At 41.8% G+C, this 22,589-nt stretch overlaps 1 protein-coding gene across 1 annotated transcript in view; it reads right to left on the bottom strand.

Moving 5' to 3' along the window:
• WDR86 (WD repeat domain 86) overlaps positions 1 to 22,589 on the bottom strand; it is an 89,780-nt gene that overhangs the window by 41,957 nt on the left and 25,234 nt on the right. Inside the window, exons 3-4 of the mRNA XM_040352750.1 lie at positions 16,698 to 16,839; positions 11,608 to 12,028 (exon numbers count right to left, since the gene is read on the bottom strand). Of these exons, the coding sequence (XP_040208684.1) occupies positions 11,608 to 12,028; positions 16,698 to 16,839 (563 nt within the window). The remainder of the gene's footprint in view (positions 1 to 11,607; positions 12,029 to 16,697; positions 16,840 to 22,589) is intronic.

Here is a 22,589-nt window from a genome sequence, read left to right as displayed (position 1 = left end):
TAGTGCCGTAAGTTACGGCGGCGTTGTGTATCTCTGGCGGCGGAATTCAAATTGGCGATTAGGGGGCGTGTTTCATTTAAATGAAGCGCGTCCCTGCGCCCAATGAACTGTGCATGCTCCGTTTCAAAATTTCCCGCCGTGCATTGTGCTAAATGACGTCGCAACAACGTAATTTTTTTTTAACTTAGACGTGAATTCCGTCCATACCGATTCACGAACGACTTACGCAAAAAAAAAAAATTCTAAATAAACGCGGGAACGACGGCCATACTTAACATGGCAGGTCTAACTATACGCGACAAAATACCAGCTTTAACTATACGCCGGAAAAGCCGACTAGAGACGCCGTAAAAAAATACGCCGGCCGCTCGTACGTTCGTGGATCGACGGAAATAGCTAATTTGCATACCCGACGCGGAAAACGACGTGAACGCCACCCAGCGGACGCCAAAGTATTGCATCTTAGATCTGAAAGGCGTACGAGGACGTATACCTGTCAGATCTAACCCAGATGCCGTTGTATCTTGGTTTGAGGATTCAAACCAAAGATACGACGCGGGTAATTTGAAAGTACGCCGGCGTATCAGTAGATACGCAGGCGTACTCGCTCTGTGGATCTGCCCCAAAGTGTACAAATAAATCCAGTTGATATCAATAATAAAAAAAAATAATCATAAAGAGTCCTTATATAAAGTATAAGTAATGGTGATGTCCCAGAGGATGTCATTTTTTGGAAAACGCTTGGGACGGAGTGTGATGTCATCACGTGTCGGCAGGAAGGGGAGACGCAGCGGCTAGCGTGTTTTACTTCGGATGCCTTTTATACACTGCCTAATTGCAAGGGCAACTTATTTTTTTAATAAAAGTCAATCCGACTTTACTGCACTATGAGTTTTTTCCCGGCTTATCTTTCATATGAGATCTCATGGAGAGTGATCTTATGATGATACAAGGGCTGGTTCTCAAAAAGGTCCAATTACATTATGCCGAGGAAGCATATTGTCACGAGTCGGTTTTGTATGGGAGTTCTCACCTGGAGATGGAAATCATGCTCTTTTGATCCCTGTAATTCAGGATCAATACAGTTTTTTTAAGCGGTCACCTTATTTTTGAAGGAGCACCTTTGAGTACTTTAGCACCTTTTGGAGGACTTTTTTCTGAGCACCTTTATCACCATTTCTTATATAAGGACTTTTTAAATAAGAGACTCTTAAGGATTATTTTTTGAATATTGATATCGACTGAATTTATTTGTACACTTTTAATTTATTTATTACTTGATTGCACTATTGCTTTTTTTTTTTTAAAGGTACATTTTTTTTTTTTTTTTACTTACAAAACAAACAGTACAACAAACACACATACTGGGCGAACATCGCCCGTTACATTATTTTACAAAACTCTGGTAGCTGGTACACATTGAGAATATTCATAGAAACATATAAAAAAATAGGGGGGGGGATAATAAAGTCATCAATTTACTCATTCAGGGTTACTCAACAGGCAGAGGTATCAGTCATCAGTCAAATTTCAAGGAGCAGGTGGTATGGTGCTCTCTGAATCAACCCAAGAGCCCCAAACCTTCAAGAATTTTTTTGGACACCCTCTGGCCTCATATGTCAACTTATACAGCGGTATAGCATGATTGATTGTGGCGAGCCAGTGGAAGGTTATGGACTTCTTAGCATAGAACAATACTACTGTGTTTCCCCGAAAATAAGGCCTACCCTGAAAATAAGCCCTAGTTTAAAATACCTAGCGTTATTTTCCAGGACAGCTGCAATATAAGCCCTACCCCGAAAATAAGCCCTAGTTTAAAATGCTTGTAAAATCCTATAATCCACTCTATTACAGTAGTATATAATGTACAATGTGTGTGTTTCTGTAATATAATTGAAGGGAAGAGAGCTCCGGCGGGTCACAGAATTGCAGAGCGGCACTATAATGAAGGTATTTGGCACAATTATATTACAGAAACACACACATTGTACATTATATACTACTTTAATAGAGTGGATTATCGGATTTTACAAGCATTTTAACTAAGTTCACACTGGGGATTCCTGACAGGCAGGTAGAGAGAGGGGGAGAGAAGACAGCACATTGCATGGTAAGACCTACCCCAAAAATAAGCCCTTCTGTGTCTTTTGTTGCTAAAATTAATATAAGACCCAGGCTTAATTTCGGGGAAACACGGTATCCGCAGGAAGGTTTGCGTATTCTTAGATATACGCTCGTCCTTAATATAGCCCAGTAAACACCTCAGGGGATTACATATATTTGGGATCTGCGTCAGCGAGCTAATGAAGGCCGTGACCTCCGACCAGAACTTTCTAATAGGAGCACACTCCCACATTAAATGAAAGGACGTGCCATCGGCCGCGCCGCATCGGGAGCATAGTGCTGAGGGGATTCTGTTCAGTTTAAACAGTAAGCATGGTGTGAAATAGGATCTGTATAACAGTTTGGTCTGTATTACCTTGTCACGGGACGAAATGACAGAGGGGACCTGGATGGGCAATACCTCCTGCCAGATGTCCTCCGTCAGCTCAGGGATGTCGGCTCTCCAGCTAGCAGCCGCACTATTGCTTTTTAGCACAATGTTTTGCTTTTGTGATTTACATTCTACTTAATTTGCTAATTTTTTGGGGCATATTTTGCACTCTGAATTCACAGAAGAAATCAGATGTAGCACCCTCCTAGTTCAGAGAAGGCTACTAGGTAAATTTAGGTTAGCTCCTCTGTAAACAGTGGAGCATGGATTGACTGCTTAGGGCTGTTAAGTTTTTTCACAGGCTGCTGTTCTGCTTCTCTCCTTGTCTTCTAGCGACTTTTACATGTATAGTTGGAGGGAGAGCATGACAGGCAGCCTGGATATTTATGGGACTCCAGCCAATCCCTAGAGAGATGGGCCCAGAAGGTGGAGGGAGTGCCAACTGTATAAGTAGTCTTAGACTTTGCAGCTGGAGGAGCCAAGGTGAAGACACCGAGATCCCAGCTAGGCTTGGCTGTGGGACCTCCGAAGAAAACTTTGTCTAGAAACAGAGCAGAACTAGATAGAACTTAGTGGGAGGAAGAGCCTCTCCTTAGGGAGTGTAGGCCACTATTGGTGCAAGCAGTCCTGCAGGAAATTTCTCTTGCCAGTCCAGTACAGCCAGGAATTGTGCAAGAAGATAGCAAACATTTGTACATTACTGCACCAAAGTTTGCCCTGTACAGCCAGGGGTTGTGCAATACAGTCAGAAGCCAAGCAGTCTTTAAGTTGTACAGTTATACAGTTCCGGGGTATTCCATGCTTCCCACCCCTATCCAAGTTGCTGTTCCAATAAAAACCAAAAAAGAAACCCCTAGACAGATCTTCTAGCCAAATGAAGAATTCAGAAAATGCTGCGTGCCTGGCTGTGTGTGAGGGGGGAAATAGGACCCAAACTACCTGAGGGAATAGCACTACACTAATATGATCACAAGGAGAGGATAGCACCAAAAAAAGCCCCCTCCCCCTCGTTGACCTGTACCTCCCTATTATCTTTGGAGGCAAGTGAGCAGGAACCAAGGACGTTGTGCAGCCTCCTGACGTGCTCCTTATCAACCAATGACGTTATCAGTTTGTAGGATATAGGTGGGTAGCCCAACACAGGGTTAGGGCTTGTACCTTCAACCTGTGGCTCTGTTTAAAACAAGTAGCTTGATCCAAGATTACCTTATTTTACGCAGAGCCACACTTTTACCCTTTTTTAGCATTTTGCATGGCACCCCTGAGGAGCACAGAAAAAAAAGGCCCAAAAAGGCCACTGTAGACAGATGGGTAAAGATTGACGCACACTGTTTTCACATTTCATGACCTCAGCTCTCAGAATTGTAAGATATTGTACATAATCTGGTTTCCTGCGGAAGCAAATGATGATAATTATGATGTCTTCTGCATAAAGCCACAGAACATAAACATATATTCTTTATGGAACTATTACAAATGGAACTGTAAAATGCACTAGGTTGGGGCTCCTCTGTACAGTACGTTGGGTTGTCCTCGTCTCCAAAAACACTTCTCCTGAAACAACAGGATTACTGCTGTTCCTTTTCTGCTTACATTCTTTGCCAGTTCAGCCAGTGAACCAGAGGTTCCTATGACTAACCAAGTTATTTTATGGTTATGCTACAATACCAGATTTAACCAACAGATGGTGCTTATATTTAAAAAATTATCATTGTAAAATAATAATAAAAAAGAGTGCAACGCTACTCCATATAAAACAATAACATAGAGTCACTCCCAAGTTTTGTGCCAAAAATGATGTTCTATAACACAATAAAAAGTATAAAGTGAAAATTTGTTTCTTTTGTGTTTCTTTTCCAATTTTAACACATCCACAGTGTCTTGTGTATCCATTATTATTATAGTGCTCAAGTAAACCTTCCTGCACCTCTGTGCTCAACACCAGATGTGCTCTCACCTTCTCTCCATGACCCATATATTATAATAGATCATAAATCGCTTGTTTCCCCTTTTTTATATCAAGGTCCCTAGATTTCTCAATTCCAGCTGGTATCTCTTATCCTTTCAATTTCTCAGGGCAGAGGATGTCATGTGTCAAAACGCATTGGAGGGAGCTTGGATGACGTCATTACGTATGTACATACCAGGAAACAACCATAATTTGTACGTATACTGGCCACTGAGCACCCATCGTGTAATATACTTGTGCTTTACACTTCTGTGCCCTGGGGCTTAGTGCACTATGAAATGTGAGTGGATTTTAGTAGTGTTTTTTTTTTTTTTTTTAACGCCTGTCCTGAGAATTGGAGAGGATAAGAGGCACTGGATGGAATCGAAACTCTGAGGATCCTAATAAAAAAAAAGAAGGAGGAAACAAATGATTTATGGCCTATTATAATATATTGATCCTGGAGAGAAGGTGAGAGCACATCTTGTGTCTGTTTTTAATGCAGTGCTGTCTGAGGGCCCAAAGAGAAAATGCATCCAATATTGTGTTTTGGCCTTTTCCCTTGTGCACAGAGATTCCTCCAGGTTCTTTGAATCCTTTGATGATATTATGTACCGTTGATGAGATGTATTTAAAGTCTTTGCAATTTTATGTTAAGGAACATTATTCTGAAACTGTTCGACAATTTTTTTAACTTTTCACAGATTTGTGAACCTCTGCCCAGCTTTACCTCTGAGACACTCTGACTCTCTAATATGCTATTTTTCTACCCAGTCATTGTTGACCTGCTAATTAACCTAATTAGTTGCAAAATGTTATTTCAGCTCTTTCTTGTTAGTACCACATTCTTTGCCAGCTTTTTCTTGCCATATCCCAACTGTTTTGAGACATGTTGCCACCATCAATTTTAAAACTACCTTTTTTTTTGTTGCCGAAAATGGTACATTTTCTCAGTTTAAACATTCAATATGTTTTTTATTTTCTACTGAAAATAAAATATGGGTTTATAAAATTTGCAGATCTGTGCATTCTATTTTTATGTAGATTTTACACAGCATCCCAACTTTTTTGGAATAGGGGTTGTATATATTATGTATATATATATATATATATATATATATATATATATATATATATATATATATACACACACACACACACACAGGGCTCGACAAAATCTGGGCGTCTGGTCGCAATTGCGACAAGAAATAGTGACCTGGCGCCCGGGGAAGCTTAGGCCTGCAGAAGGACGCAAAGCCGCGGCCTCAATTACTGGCCGCGATCGCGCACCCTTTAAAATCTCCATAGGCGACGTTCAAAAAATTCTACGGGTTGCATGTTTTGAGTTACAAAGGAGGTCTAGGGCTAGAATTATTGCTCTCGCTCTACCAATCGCGATACCTCACATGTGTGGTTTGAATATCGTTTACATATGCGGGCGCTACTCACGTATGCGTTCGCTTCTGCACGCAAGCTCGGCGGGACGGGGCACGTTTTCTGGCTCCTAACTTTTTTAGCTAGCTCCTAGATTCCAAGCAAATTTGTCAAACCCTGTGTATATATATATATATATATATATATATATATATATATATATATATATATATATATATATATATATATATATAAACACTGAAAACTATAACCACATTTTCCGTATAGAGTATTTTCTGTGATAATGTTGAAAACCGCTGATGGTTCTCATTATTTACATTGAACATAGTCACCTAATCCATAATCAGATATAGGAGGTTTTAATCAAAACAAAGCACAGTATTCTGCTATCTCATTACTGCAGGGTTTGACAAATTTGCTTGGAATCTAGGAGCCAGGTAAAAAAGTTAGGAGCCAGAAAACGCACCCCGTCCCGACGAGCTTGCGCGCAGAAGCGAACACATAAGTGAGCAGCGCCCGGATATGTAAACGGTGTTCAAACCACACATGCGAGGTATCGCCGCGATTGGTAGAGCGAGAGCAATAATTCTAGCTCTAGACCTCCTCTGTAACTCAAAACATGCAACCTGTAGATTTTTTTTAAACGTTGCCTATGAAGATTTTAAAAGGTAAAAGTTTGTCGGCATTCCACGAGCGGACGCAATTTTGAAGCGTGACATGTTGGGTATGAATTTACTCGGCGTAACATTATCTTTCATAATATAAAAAAAAAATGGGAATAACTTTACTGTTGTCTTATTTTTTAATAAAAAAAAGTGTAATTTTTTCACAAAAAAAGTGCACTTGTAAGACCGCTGCGCAAATACGGCGTGACAGAAAGTATTGCAACGATCGCTATTTTATTCTCTAGGGTGTTAGGATAAAAAATATATATATAATGTTTGGGGGTTCTAATTAGAGGGAAGAAGATGGCAGTAAAAATTGTGAAAAATAACATTAGAATTGCTGTTTAACTTGTAATGCTTAACTTGTAATACCAACGGCCACCACCAGATGGCGCCAGCTTACACATATGGTGGTAATAACTTGTAATGCCAACGGCTGACCACCAGATGGACCAGCTCACAAAAAAAAAAAAAATTTTGTTTTGCCCCCCTTCCAAGCCAAGTCGCCAGGACCCTATTTCTAGTCTCCATGGCGACCTGGCGCCCGGGATTTGTCGAACGCTGCATTAGTGCACTGGGAATCCTTTGTCACATATTAAATGTCTTTGCAAAACAAATTCTGTATATTCTGTACAGTACAATCATACAGCTTATGTTGATAAGTCCTTGAGGGCAGGGACTGATGTGAATGTACAATGTATATGTAAAGCGCTGGGTAAATTGACGGCGTTATATTAGTACCTGAAATAAATAAATAAGGAACTAAAGCAATCCAAATGCTCTCACTCGAATCAATGCATAGCTCAGTAAAACCTTATAAAACAGAAGGTATTTTACATTACTCACCCAACCACATATTCCAAAACAAAAGGATTATTTTGCATTTCAGGACAGTGGGCAGAGACATGCAAATAATTGCTTTACACCCCATTGACCATAAACTGGTGTATAGTGCCAGTATAGTCTAAAATCATAGTGTCATTTATTCTAAATGGTATACAGCTGCTCCAGGCTATTTGGCATCAGTGCATTATATGAAAACGATGGCTTCTGTGGAGTATGCCTTGGGATCCAATGGGACAGTAGGGCTTGGAACCCATTTAAATAATAGCAATCAAAAACCCTCAACTCCAATCAGTGTATATACATCACAGTAAAGCCTTCTTAAAACCGAAAGTGCCTCATTTTATCAAATATCCAAAAATACAAGGATTATTCCTCACTTGTAAAGCAAATCATTGCTTTACACCCCTTTGCACATACAAAACTGTTTATACAGACGACAGTTTCAATATAACAACAGCTTGGATACTTATATAAAAAACAACTAAAATAAAACTGACCTTGTATTCTACACATAAGCAAGGTGCAATGGGTTAAATGGAGATAAAATAGAAGCTGCTTGGGAATTAAAAATAGCTTCCCCTTGAGTACACTGGCCCGCAAGATACAAGAGGAGGAGGTCAATGTACACTGAGAAATTCCAAATTCTCTGCATGGCCTTTCACATAAAAGGAAGTCTTATTCTGATTTTTCTTTCTCTCCAGGATATATATCCAATCAGAACCATGAAAATGTTTCACAGAATACTGATCAGTACGGTAGGTTCTAACAATCATAGAAGAAATATCAATCAAAATGATAAGTAAGGAAGAATTCCAGATATGAGCAAAATTTGAGTATAGCCTCACATAGCACTCAATAATACTTAAAGCGGTCCTCCACCCTAAAGTGGAGTCCCGCTGATCGGAACCCTCCCCCCCTCCGGTGTCACATTTGACACCTTTCAGGGGGGAGGGGGGTGCAGACACCTGTCTAAAGACAGGTATTTGCACCCACTTCCGGCCACACGATACGGGCGAAAGACGGGCATTCCGTCACATCCCGTCTGTCGCCCGTTGTGTGCTGGGAACACTCGGCTCCCAGCACACAGCGTGTGAGCCAATCGGCGGGCGCAGCGCGACTCGCGCATGCGCCGTAGGGAACCGGGCAGTGAAGCCGCAGCGCTTCACTTCCTGGTTCCCTGAGCGTGGATGGCGGGGGGGAGCAGCAGAGTGACGAGCGATCGCTCGTGCTCTGCTGCGATCGGCGCTGGACTCCAGGACAGGTAAGTGTCCTAATATTAAAAGTCAGCAGCTGCAGTATTTGTAGCTGCTGACTTTTAATATTTTGTTCCCATGGCACATCCGCTTTAAAGGGTCACTAAAGGAAAAAACATTTTTTGCTGAAATGACTGTTTACAGGGTATAGAGACATAAAAGTTAACTGATTCCTTTTAAAAATGATTAAAAATAGATTAAATTCAGTCATATAATGTGCCTCTAGTTTCACTTTCGGTTTTAAAGGTACATACATGAAGTTCCGGGTGAGAGGTGAGTCAGGAAGACTCACAGAACAAAAACAAACAAATCCAGGGCAGTGTTTTGTTTTTAAAATGAATCTGATTGGTTCTGAGGAGTTTTAGACACACAGTAATGACAGCTTAGACCACCGTGAGAAGGCTCCCAGTACGATGGTTATTAGGAAACAGGCAACCAGGAAGTGTGGAGCTCACAGCAGAATTACAGCTACTTCAAAGCAAAAACGAACAATGAGGACATGAAACCAGTACTGCAGTAAGGTAAAGGAAGCTATTTAGCTAAAAAAAAAAATCCTTTAGTGACCCTTTAAGCAAAAAGTACCATCATCCAGATTGAATGTAAACGATTAATTCAAGTAGACCCATGGTGGCAGGTGCTGATACTGCCTCCACCCATATATATTGTCACCAGGGAGGAAAATTGGTTGGACTATCTCAGTACCGAGATAGTCCAACCAATTTTCCTCCCAGGTGACCATATATGGGTGAAGGCAGTATCAGCACTTGCCACAATGGGTCTACTTGGATTAATCGTTTGAATTCCAGATATAGATCTTTTATACATAGTACCAAGGTAACTGTATATACCATACCTGGTTGATGCCCCGGAAGCTGGAAATAACTGAAGTAGACACCACTACCCCAGTGATCTCCACTTTCTTTCTGGGTCCTGTGTTGAGTAGCCGGCCTGATGCATTGTGGACACAGTGGTAGGCCGCTTGCCATTCTGAATAAATGCAAAGCATTCTCTAAATTGGATGAGGTGGAGAATGTGACATCACCACCCCGCCTCTCCACCTCGTTCAATCAGAGAACTACAGTAAAACCTTGGTTTGAGAGTAACTTGGTTTGAGAGCGTTTTGCAAGACAAGCAAAATGTTTTAATAAATTTTGCCTTGATATACAAGGGATGTCTTGATATAAGAGTAGCGTCATGTCACAGCTGAGTATAAAAGAGAAGAGAGGAGCCTCCAAGTGTAGCAATATGGTTACATTACGTACAACATTTAGCAACTTATTGCTACACTTAAAGGCGCCTCTCTTCTCTTTTATACCCTGTAAAAAAATGCTTTGATATACAAGTGCTTTGGATTACAAGCATGTTTCTGGAACAAATTATGCTCACAAACCAAGGTTTTACTGTATTTGGATTAATTAACAAACAGCAAAGCATTATATGAATGGCACCCATGCCAAGCATCTGACCTCTTGTGTTCAGTAATCAGGAGTGCAGTTTCTTGGCTCGGGACCCGGAAGCAAGTGAAGATAACTGAAGTAGCAGGGTTTACTTCTGTGATTATCAGCTTCCAAGGGCATCAGCCAGGTATGGTGTATACATACTGTAGGTATATTGGTAAAGATGTACCATGCCTGGAATTCTTTAAAATCTATGCATTGAATTATATTGTAACTGTTCTGTCTGCTCTCTTGCTGCGCGAACTGTTGGAGCTATATAAGTCCTGTATTATAATAATAATAATAACAATAATAATATCAAACCAAATCTTTGTTTCCCATTACTTTTGAATAGGGTGGTGAAGGGACTATCATGTTTTTTTTCTCCTATCCACTTCAGCTCCGGAAGGTTTTTCCCCTTTTACCTCTCATTACCAGGGTGTTTTTTGTTATTCAGCACTGCACTACTTTAATTGGCAATTGCGTGGTCATGCAACACTGAAATTGTTATAATTTTTTTTTCACACACATACAGCCTTCTTTTGGTGGTATTTGATCACCCCTGGGTTTTTTTTGTTTGTTATATAAATAAAATAAAAAAAACATATTTTCTACTGTCTGTCATAAAACATATCCAATAAAATCGAATTTATGCCAAAATGTATTCTGCTACATGACTTAAAATAAATTACCCATAACTGTATAATAGTTGGTGTGAAAGTTATAGCGTTTACAATCTATGGCATATACAGTATATTTGAAAAGTGATCAATTCTGCTGTATTGATGAAATGTATAATTTCTTGAGGACCTACAGTATAATGTCAGGACAGAACAAATATCCCCCAAAATGAACCATTTTTGTAAAGTAAACAGTCTGAGGCATTTAGTAAGAGGCACAGCAATTTTTTTTTAGTTTTTTGCTTTTTTTTTTACATACTGTCACCAGTGCAGTACAGCGTCATCATATGACTAGTGTGGCGGTGATCAGAGACACTAACTGGTGACAGAATGTGATTTTTTTTTTTTTTACACTTTGTTTGCTATTACAATGAAGATCATTGTAATAGCAAAGTTTTCAACTGGCATGAATGTGTTAACCATTCATGACAGCTGTTATCACCAGTGATCTGTGATTGGCTACAGCTAACCACATGGTACAGGGTGCTGTGATTGGTCCAGGTACCATGTGATAGCTGTAGGCCAATCATAGCATAGGCAAAACAGCTGTTATGAATTAATTAATTCATAACAGCTTGGATGGCATTGTGATCGTGTGATTGCATAGCGATCACACGATCACTGGGCTCCGAGTACCAGGATCCTCAATCCACCGCAGTGCCCCCTAGCCCGAGCAATCAAAATGACACACATAGGACAGACTGCATCACATCATAACAGGCTGACTATCTGAATAGGGAGTACTAAATGTGCATGTTCTATCATCCTGATTTTAAATGTTATTCTTTCTGATCAGGACTGCTGGGTTATATTCACACAGAAAGTGGTAGTGTATGTGTATTTTTTTTTTTTTATTTCTAATGAACACAAAATATAATTATGTCTCCTACCTCCAGGCAGATAACAGATCCCTGGTGATCTCTGAACACTTTCAGTTGGTCTCCTGTGACCATGTTCCACTTTCGGATGGTATAGTCTGTGCTTCCTGAAAACAGTTCCTTGTTGGGGACATCCAGCACAATACACAGTATGGCTCCTACGTGTCCCCGTAAGGTCTGGAGGCAGCAACCACTGAAGGCTTCCCAGATTTTCACTGTGCAGTCTGTACTCCCAGTCACCAGAAATTCCTTCACTTCCTTCCCTTCCATGTCGGATGCTTCCAGGATATCGCTGGATGAGAAATGAGCTAAGGCCAACACACAGTTTCTATGACCCTGAAACTCCTGAAGAGATCTGCCAGAGTCTACATCCCATAGACGAGCTGTCCGGTCATAAGAACCACTGAAGAGCAAATTCCTGCTGACTAGAATCCTGTGGGAGATGAATAAACAGTCATGAATTTTCTTAGTTAAGGCTTACCTAACCCCAAATATATTGTTGCTCATGTTCCTGTAATATTGTGCGTTTAAAATAAAATTCTGCTTGTTGCATCTTTGATCAAAAAGCTAATTATATAGGTTCAATGCTACTGCACCTAAAACGCATGTAAAACACACTAGGAAAAGGTAGGCCTAGCCATGCAAACTTCATTTAATTCCCTCATTTAACCTGCAAGCTGAGCGAGAGAAAATCACTTGATTCCTCTATCAACACTTATGCCGCGTACACACGATTATTTTTCGGCATAAAAAAAACGTTTTTCAAAAACGTCATTTAAAATGATCGTGTGTGGGCTGCACATAATTTTTCAGTTTCTGAAAAACGACAAAACATTTTTTTTAACGTCGTTTTAAACAATGTCGTTTTTCGGGTTGTAAAAAATGATCGTGTGAGGGCTAAAACGACGTAAAAAACCTGCGCATGCTCAGAAGCAAGTTATGAGACGGGAGCGCTCGTTCTGGTAAAACTAGCGTTCATAATGGAGTAAGCACATTCATCACGCTGTAACAGACAAAAAAGCGCGAATCGTCTTTTACTAACACTGAATCAGGTAAAGCAGCCCCAAGGGTGGCGTCATCCGAATGGAACTTCCCCTTTATAGTGCCGTCGTACGTGTTTTAGGTCACCGCGCTTTGCTAGATAATTTTTTTAAAACGATGGTGTGTAGGCAATGTCGTTTTAATGATGAAGTTGGGAAAACGTCGTTTTTTGGACATGCTGAAAAACAACGTTTTTTTTCATGCTGAAAAATGATCGTATGTACGCGACATAACAAGTGTGAATAAAGGAATTTCCCCTGCCAGCTATTACCTGTATATTTAAGCAACCGCAAGTCCACGACACCCGTGCCTTGAATACCCAAACAGTGACTGCATATGATAGGATGTGGTCACTCTACAGCCAATAATCAATACCATGTAGTGCAAGGGCCTGCCTGATTCCATACAAATTAAAACTCTTAATCCTCGTACGCACGATCGGATTTCCATCGGACAAAGTGTAGAACTTTTGTCCGAAGGGCGTTGTCGATAAACTTGTCTTGCGGCAAAGAATTGTCGGCCAACAAACACGATTCTACATATTTTTTTAGCTCTTTAGCACCTTTGGGCAACTTCTGCTAATGTTGTATTATGGTTAGCATTGGTTTGGAGCATGCGTGTTTGTACTTTAGATTTTTGTCCGATGGACACACAATCTGAAAAGCTGACAAGACACATTAGTTGTCAGAAAATTTGAAAGCATGCTATCCAACATTTGTAGGCGGAAAATCCGACAACAATTGTACGATGAAGCATACAAACGGTCGGATTTTCCGACGACTAAGGCCCCGTACACACGACCGAACATGTCTGCTGAAACTGGTCCGCGGACCAGTTTCAAAAGACATGTTCGGTCGTGTGTAGGCCCGAGCAGACAAGATTCCAGCGTACATTTGCCCGCCGGGCCTTTTTCCAGCGGGCAAATATTTCTGAACATGTTTTAAAACATGCCCGCTGGAATCCTGCCTGTCGGACATGTTCGGTCGTCTGTACAGACCTACCGTACATGTCCGAGCGGCCGCCATCCCTCGCATGCGTCGAATGACTTTGACGCATGCGTGGAAGCATTGAACTGGCAGGGCCGCGCACGTCGCCGCGTATCGAATACGCGCAGATTTCTGTATGATGGTGTGTACAGCCATCATACAGAAATCCCCGGGCAGACATGTACGCTGAAAACGGTCCGGCGGACCGTTTTCATCGTACATGTTTGCCCGTCTGTACAAGGCCTTAGGTTTAAAGCCTTGTGTGTATACACGATCGGATTATCCAACGGGAATTGTGTGATGGCAGGCTATTGTTGGAAAATCTGACCATTTGTATGCTCCAACGGACAATTGTTGTCGGATTTTCCACCAACAAATGTTGGATAGCATGCTTTAAAATTGTCCCCCAACAAATGTGTGTTGTTGGATTATCCAATTGTGTGTACCCAAGTCCTTTGGACAAAACTCCAAAGTACAAACACGCATGCTCAGAAGCAATGCTAACCATAACACAACATTAGCACTAGCAAGTTGCCCGAACGGTGATGCTAAAGAGCTGAAAAAACACGTAGTTTTGCGTTTGTTAGCCGACAATTCTTTGCCATTTGTATGAAATACATGTTCCTGGCCAAGCCCTTCGGACAAAAGTCCTACGCTTTGTCTGATGAAAATCTGATTGGGCCAGATTCAGAGACATGAGCGGATCTTTGTGCGGGTGTAGCGTATCTTATTTACGCTACGCCGCCGCAACTTAGAGAGATAAGTGCAGTATTCACAAAGCACTTGCGTCCTAAGTTACGGCGGCGTATCGTAAATTGGCCGGCGTAAGCCCGCCTAATTCAAATGTGGAAGTGGTGGGCGTGTTTTATGGTAATTACTCGTGACCCCACGTAAATTACGCTTCTTACGAACGTCGCATGCGCCGTCCGTGGACGTCTCCCAGTTTGCATGCTCAAAATTACGCCGCAAATACTCATTGGTTTCGACGTGAACGTAACTTACGCCCAGCCCCATTCACGGACGACTTATGCAAACGACGTAAAACGTGAAAAAATCAACGCTGTTCCGACGTCCATACCTAACATTGGCTAAGCCTCATAGAGCAGGGGTAACTTTACGCCGGAAAAGGCCTTATGTAAACGACATAAAAAAAATGCGCCTGGCGCACGTACGTTTCTGAATCGGCGTATCTAGGTCATTTGCATATTGGACGCAGAAAATCTACGGAAGTGCCCCTAACGGCCAGCGTAAAATTGCACACAATTATACGCCGGCATATGCAAGTTACGTCGGCGGAGGAAGCCTATTTTTTCAACGTATCTGGCTTTGAGAATCGGCCTAAAGATACGACGGCACAGATTTGAAATTACGTAAGTCGTTTCTGAATCTGGGCCATCATGTGTACCAGGCTTTAGGGTCTGCCTGATTGCATACAAATTTAAAGGGTTTAGGTTTGACCTCATATTATATGGTTTTGGTAAATCTAAAGGAAAGCTGTACAAGAAAATTGTATAAAAGTTGTATAGTATGTAGCCAGCTTAAAGCATAGTAAAGCCTCATACACACGATCAGATTGTTGGCAGGGGATTGTGTGATGACAGACTGTTGGCCTAAAATCTGACCATTAGTACCATTGTCCTTCAAACAATTGTTGTCCAACTTTCGACCAACAAATGTTGGATGACAGGCTAGTAAATTTAACGCGGACAACGGTCTGTTGTAAGATTTTACACAAGTTCGTCGCACAAAAGTCGAAAGTACAAACACGCATGCTCGGAATCAATGCTCACCAAACACTGAGGGCCAGATTCTCAGACGAGATACGCTGGAGTATCTACTGATACTCCGGCATATTTTCAAAATTTGCCGCGTCGTATCGTTATTTGTGATTCACAAACAAGATACGATGGCTTTTGGCTAAGATCCGACAGGCTTATGGCTTCGACGCCTTCGGATCTCAGGCTGCAATACTTCGGCCGCCGCTGGGTGGAGTTTGCGTCGTTTTCCTGCGTCGGGTATGCTAATGAGCATTTACGGCGATCCACGACGGTTTTCGCGTTTGTTACGTCATCGCTAGTAATTTTTTCCTGTCGCAAAGTTAAGCCTCGTTTTACATGCCTTAACTTTACACGAGCCATGTTAAAGTATGGCCGTCGTTCCCGCTTCGAATTTCAATTTTTTTTTTTTTGCGTAAGACGTCCGGGAATTCGAAAGTACGTTACGCACGTCGCCGTTCAAAAAAATTACGTCACTTCGCGCAAAGCACGGCGGGAATTTCCTAACGGAGCATGCGCAGTACGTCCGGCGCGGGAGCGCACCTAATTTAAATGGTACACGCCCCATTTGAATTGGGCGGGCTTGCGCCGGACGTGTTTACGATACACCGCCGCAAGTTTACAGCTTTGTGAGTCAGGCACTTACGCTGAAAACTTGCGGCGGTGTAACGTAAACGGGATACGTTACACCGCCGCTAGTGTACGTGAATCTGGCCCTAAATTAGCAGGTGGGGTCCCAAAGGGTGGCACTCATGAGCTGAAATTCCTCGTAGTACGTCACTACATTTGTGTTTGTTGGCCCACAATTGTGTACCGTTAGTATGCAAGACAAGATCCAGGGACACGCTCTAAAGCCAAAAATCAGATGTTCGGTTGACAACAATCTGCTCATGTGTACGAGGCTTAACACTACAGAGTTGAAGGTAAATCTAAAGGAAATTGAACAACAAAAATTGTATCCAGCTTTATATAATGTCAATCCTGATGTATATTCATTTCTGTGACTTTATTTGGGCTTTAGCTCTCCATCATATTATCAAAAACGGTCATATCAGTTATGTATGGACTGACCCTTTGAAGTACTAAATATATATATAGTTACATGATGTATATACATGTGTGTAGACCCGTTAGACAATATTCCACTTATATGTTTTGCTGATGGATGACTCAGAATACCAGTGGGGCACAACTGCTGTTAATTATACTGAGAAAGAACAAAGAAGACTCCCCACGTTGCACCCATACAAATCACATCTAGCAAACATTATGACAGCTGGTCCGGGGACGGCTTACCCACCTATTAACAATGGACGTGTGTCCTGTGTACACGGTCAGGCACTGTCCTGTTGCTACTTCCCACTTTCTCGCAGAGTGGTCTGCACTGCATGTGAACGCCACCTCGTTCTCCAGATGACAAAAGGTGATGTAGCTGCTGTGTCCTACGACCAAATACATGCAAGACAAACAAAGAGAGGTGTCATGACAGCCGGATACACCCCCTGATCTCCATATAGTGTTTACTATGAAAACTTTGTAATGTGGATGTAGATATACAATTGAAGAAAAAAAACGCCTTTAATGTGTAATCGGTTTATCTTTTTAATAAAGAATCCTAGGTATGGATATTATTATTTTTATTATACAGGATTTATATAGCGCCAACAGTTTGTGCAGCGCTTTACAACATTAGGGCAGACATTACAGTTACAATACAATTCAATACAGGGGGGATCAGAGGGCCCTGCTTGTTAAAGCTTACAATCTTATATCCAGCTTGGACCAATGTACCTCTGTATATATCATACCTGGTCGATGCCCCTGGAAGCTTAAAAAAACTGAAAGTGGAGGTTCACCCGAAAAGTTAATTTTTAACCTTAGATTGATGCTCATTTTGACAAGGGGAATTGGGTAGTTTTTCAAAAATCGAAGCCGTACTTACCGTTTTAGAGATGCATCTTCTCCGCCGCTTCCGGGTATGGGCTGCGGGACTGGGCGTTCCTACTTGATTGACAGGCTTCCGACAGTCACATCTATCGCGTCACGATTTTCCGAAAGTAGCCGAACGTCGGTGCGCAGGCGCCGTATAGAGCCGCACCGACGTTCGGCTTCTTTCGGCTACTCGTGACGCGATGTATGCGACCGTAGGAAGCCTGTCAATCAAATAGGAACGCCCAGTCCCGAAGACCATACCCGGAAGCGGCGGAGAAGATCGCTCTCTAAAACGGTAAGTACGGCTTCGATTTTAAAAAAGCTACCCGATTCCCCTTGACAAAATGAGCATCAACCTAAGGTTAAAAAAACATTTTCGGGTGAACTCCCACTTGAAGTAAACCCTGCTGATGTCAATGCTTCAGCTTTCTACTTCGCCCAATCAGAGAACGCTTTGCATTCATTCAGGTGCTTCATTCTCTGAAGGGTACCCATGCCAAGCAGTCAACCTTTGGTGTACACAATACAGCAGAGCATTCAGATTTAAAGCGTAACTCCACTTTTGTTGAGAAAAAAACATTCCCCTCTGGGTGATCTATGAACATTGCAAGCAGGGGCGGACTGACCATTGAGTAACTCGGGCACTGCCCGAGGGCCCCATGCCACTAGGGGGCCCCATCCGGGTTGCCAGGCTCAGTAAAACCAGGGACAGTATGTAAAAATCTGTGTTTTTTTTAGATCTGTCCCTGATATGTCCGAAAATGACATGCTTTTAATGTGAATATCCCAAGATTTTAGCTGCCCGCCTCTGCACTACCTCCTGGCGTGGTGGTCATCTGTAAGCCAGAGGGGCCCCATAATCTTCTATTGCCCGGGGGCCCCATGAGTTGTCAGTCCGCCCCTGATTGCAAGGATTGTAACAAACTTTGTTACAGATAACTACCTTTTGTTATTCTGAAGAAATCCCTGTTTGTTCCTCTGTGGCCCTGGGCTTAGTGGGTCTAATGGGAGTGGTTTCATAATTATCAGTCAGCTGTGCACCTGCAGGTCTCTAATGAGGAAAGCTGCTGGGCCTGCATTCCTTTAGACGTGTTCCTATTGGGAGTATTTTACCAAAAATACAATTTTTGTTGCATGGGATTCCAAAAATCTGACTTGTATTTTAGTGCAGACTTCTGGGAAAATCAGTAAGCCAATCACACAAGCAGGAAATGTTTCTGGGGGGTGTTCGTACACATTCTGTGTACAGAACACCTCCAGATAGCCATAGTGCAATGCATTTTCCGAAAATTACAGCGGCTGCAGATTGAAAAGGAAAGGTAATTTTTAATAACATTCAATTACAATATGACATGTGTCGCAATTTTATACGCTATATTATTTTTTCTTTAATTGTTATTTTTTCTTCACACAAAAGTGGAGTTATCCTTTAACCACTTAAGGACCGCCTCTTGCACATATTCGTCGGCAGAATGGCACGGCTGGGCACAAGCACGTACCTGTACGTCCTCTTTAAGTGCCCAGCTGTGGGTCGCGGACCTGATCGCCTGCTGGAGTCCCGCGATCGGCCCCCGGAGCTGAAGAACGAGGAGAGCTGTGTGTAAACACAGCTTCCCCATTCTTCACAGTGGCGCTGTCATTGATCGGGTGTTCCCTGATATAGGGAAGCACGATCAATGACGTCACACGTCCAGCCCCGCCCCCCTACAGTTAGAAACACATATGAGGTCACACTTAACCACTAGGGGGCGCTGAAGGGGTTAACTCCCAAACTGCAATTGTAATTTTCACATGAATATTTGGTTATTGAGTTAATATTTGGTTTACGTTTTTTATGAAATAAAGTTGGTATTATACTGTTAAATTTAATAAAACCAATGAATCCGGCCGTGGCCAATATTTTCCAAAAATGTATTTATTTGAGAAATAATAAAATATTATTTGATATATATTTGTTGTGTATTTATTCTCTGTGCATGTTTGGGTATGCATGATGCCTGTGATCCCATTGATTGTCTCTCATTCATTTATCATGCCAGGCTGCCAGCAATTGCCAATGCAATCAGTGTTGCATTTCATTGCCACTGCCTGCCCATCAGTTCCACCTATAATTGCCCATAAGTGCCACCCATCAGCACCCATAAGTGCCACCTATCAGTGCCCATAAATGCCACCTATCAGAGCCAGCATATCAGTGCCCATCAGTCAGTGCCAGCCATCAGTGTTGCATATCAGTACGGTAGTACCCATCATTCAGTGCCACCTATCAGTGCTGCAAATCAGTGCCACCTATCAGTGCTGCATATTAGTGCCAGCCATCAGTGCTGCATATCAGTGCCACCTATCAATGCTGCAAAGATATCATTAGTCTGTATTGTGCTTTGAAAACTGTCACATGACATTAAAAAAAGTATCGGTATCGGCGAGTACCGTATTTATCGGCGTATAACACGCACCCTAACTTTAATAGGGAAGTTTCAGGAAAAAAACGTTCCACAGCCTCCTGCGTATAACACGCAGGCACAGTTTAACCTCTATTTTCAGGGTAAAAAAGTGAGTGTTATACGCCAATAAATACAGTACTTGAAAAGAAGCATCGGTATTTGTGTGGTATCAGTGCAACCCTAGTGACTACCATGGATTTCTTTCACTTTGACGGGATTTCCTCACTTCCTCTATTAGCTTTGTGAAGTGAAGGAAAACCTCCCCAATGGGACACAGCAAAAAAAAAATACTGACAGGGGTTATAGCTCTAAGAAATAAAAAGGTAAAATAACGTTTGTCTTCAGTTCTGCTTTAATTTGATTAACCACTTGGGATCCGCGCTATGGATGAAAGACGTCCACAGCGCGGCTCTCAAGTGCCGAGTGGACGTCTTTGGACGTCCTGTTGTTGTCATTCCCCGTGCGCGCCACTGGGGGGCACGCATCGGGGAAACAACGTGCCCGGCGCATCGCTCGGGAGCCGATGCGTGTGCCTGTCGGTCGCGATGTCCGCCAGGTACCCGCGATCGTCGGTGACACAGCAGGGACGTGGAGCTCTGTGTGTAAACACAGAGCTCCACGTCCTGTCAGGGAGAGAGGAGACCGATCTGTGTCTCTTGTACATAGGGACACAGCATCGGTCACCTCCCCCAGTCAGTCCCCTCCCCCCACACAGTTAGAACACACCCAGGATACACATTTAACCCCTTCCTCACCCCCTAGTGTTAACCCCTTCACTGCCAGTCCCATTTATACAGTAATTAGTGCATTTTTATAGCACTGATCGCTGTATAAATGTGAATGGTCCCAAAATTGTGTCAAAAGTGTCTGATACGTCCGCCGCAATATCGCAGGTCTGACAAAAAAAAAAATCGCAGATCGCCACCATTACTAGTAAAAAAAAAAAAAAAAAAATCATAAATCTATCCCCTATTTTGTAGGCACTATAACTTTTGCGCAAACTAATCAATATACGTTTATTCCGATTTTTTTTTACAAAAATATGTAGAAGAATACGTATCGGCCTAAACCGAGGGAAATTTTTTAAAAAAAAAATTGGGATATTATTATAACAAAAAGTAAAAAATATTGTGTTTTTTTAAAAAAAATTCTGTCTTTTTATGTTTATAGCACAAAAAATAAAAATCGCAGAGATGATCAAATACCACCAAAAGAAAGCTCTATTTGTGGGGAAAAAATTATAAAAATATAATTTGGGTACTGTGTTGTATGACCGCGCAATTGTCATTCAAAATGCGTCAGTGCTGAAAGCTGAAAATTGGTCTGGGCACGAAAGGGGTTTAAGTGCCCAGTAATGAAGTGGTTAAACAATGTCAAAAACCCTGAGATATTGGCATAGTGGTTGTGTACATTATTTTCTCTTAATATACAGAATGCCATATTGTGAACCTCAAGCCATCCAATGGTAGTGCAGGCAGAGCGTAGACACAACAGAGGTAACAGATGAACTCACAGTGACTATTTCACCTCTGGCACACCCCGATTCTCCGCTGCCACTGGCGCTGTGCATATCGGGGCTACAAGAGTCCTGCGGACTGTGAGTTAACTACACACAAAGACATTGCAACCCTGCCAATGTAAACTATTATGTGTTATAAATATACATTTTGCTTAACCAATTCCATTATGTGTTGTTAAATGGTTCCTATTATAAGAGAAAATACTCTTAAATTCAGCAGAAGGTAAGTGCATTCTATAATATTAGGCCTCATGCACAATGAGCTTAAAAACATTTTTTTATAGGCATTTTACAGGTTTTGTTCAGCCTGTAAACGCACCTCTATGTTATACAAGCAAAACTGCTCCAGGTGAGTGGTTAGTCCACCTACTAACCACCCGGGTGAAGGTACTAGCACAGCTCATCTGTAAGCCACAGAGAAGAAAATGATCTGCAATCTGTTGCACTTCCTTACCTTTATTGAATTTTCTTTAAAATCACCACAGACAGTGAGGAGTACACCTGAAAGTTAACGCGTTTCATGCTACAGTTAGCACTTACTCATAACATCCAACATAAGGGTTGAAGAAGTAAGGCAGATTCTGGATTCTTTTCTTCTCTGCACCTCTATGTTAGCCTATGTGGCCACGCATACTTAGGCTTCATTTCCACTGACGTTTTTACAGCCACTTTTCTGAGCGTTTTTTACAGCTTAAAAACGCCTGTCCATGTTATTCTATGGCATCATGCCCACATAGGCGTTTTTGAGCTGCAAATGGCATAGGCGTTTTTGAGCTGTAAAAAAAACGCAGGACCAGGGCGTTCTGAAGCTCCAGAGTAGAGCTGTAAAAACGCCAGACATTACAAAAACGCTCAAAAACACGCGAAAACGCTCAAAAACGCTACCTCGGCATTTTTAAAGCTGCAGCTCACAAAAAAAATGTGCGTTTTTTTTTTTTAGCCAGTAATTTTTTTTTTTACATTTCCTTTAACAACCAGCTATAAACAGGTTAAAAAAAATGCAAATCGCGGCAAAATGCGTTTTGGATGCAGGTCCATTGAATTCTATTGCATGCAAAACGCTGCTTTTTGCTGGAAAAAAAGTCTCTGACCCTTTCGAAAAACGCAGAGGCACAAAAAAGCATTGATGTGAACATGTTCGATAGGAAACCATGTTAAAAAATTTCCCTGCATTTCTGCAAAATGCATCAAAAAAAGCATTAGTGTGAATGGAGCCTTAGAACCGGACAAAGGGACTTTACCCTCCTCACTCCATCCAAAAACAAAAAAAGATAAAGACTTTTCCCTTATTCTTCAA

This window comes from Rana temporaria, chromosome 5 (genome assembly GCF_905171775.1).
Source record: "Rana temporaria chromosome 5, aRanTem1.1, whole genome shotgun sequence".
Classification (NCBI taxonomy): Eukaryota; Metazoa; Chordata; class Amphibia; order Anura; family Ranidae; genus Rana; species Rana temporaria.
Note: the sequence above shows the minus strand (reverse complement) of the source record. Positions and strands in the feature narration are given on the sequence as shown.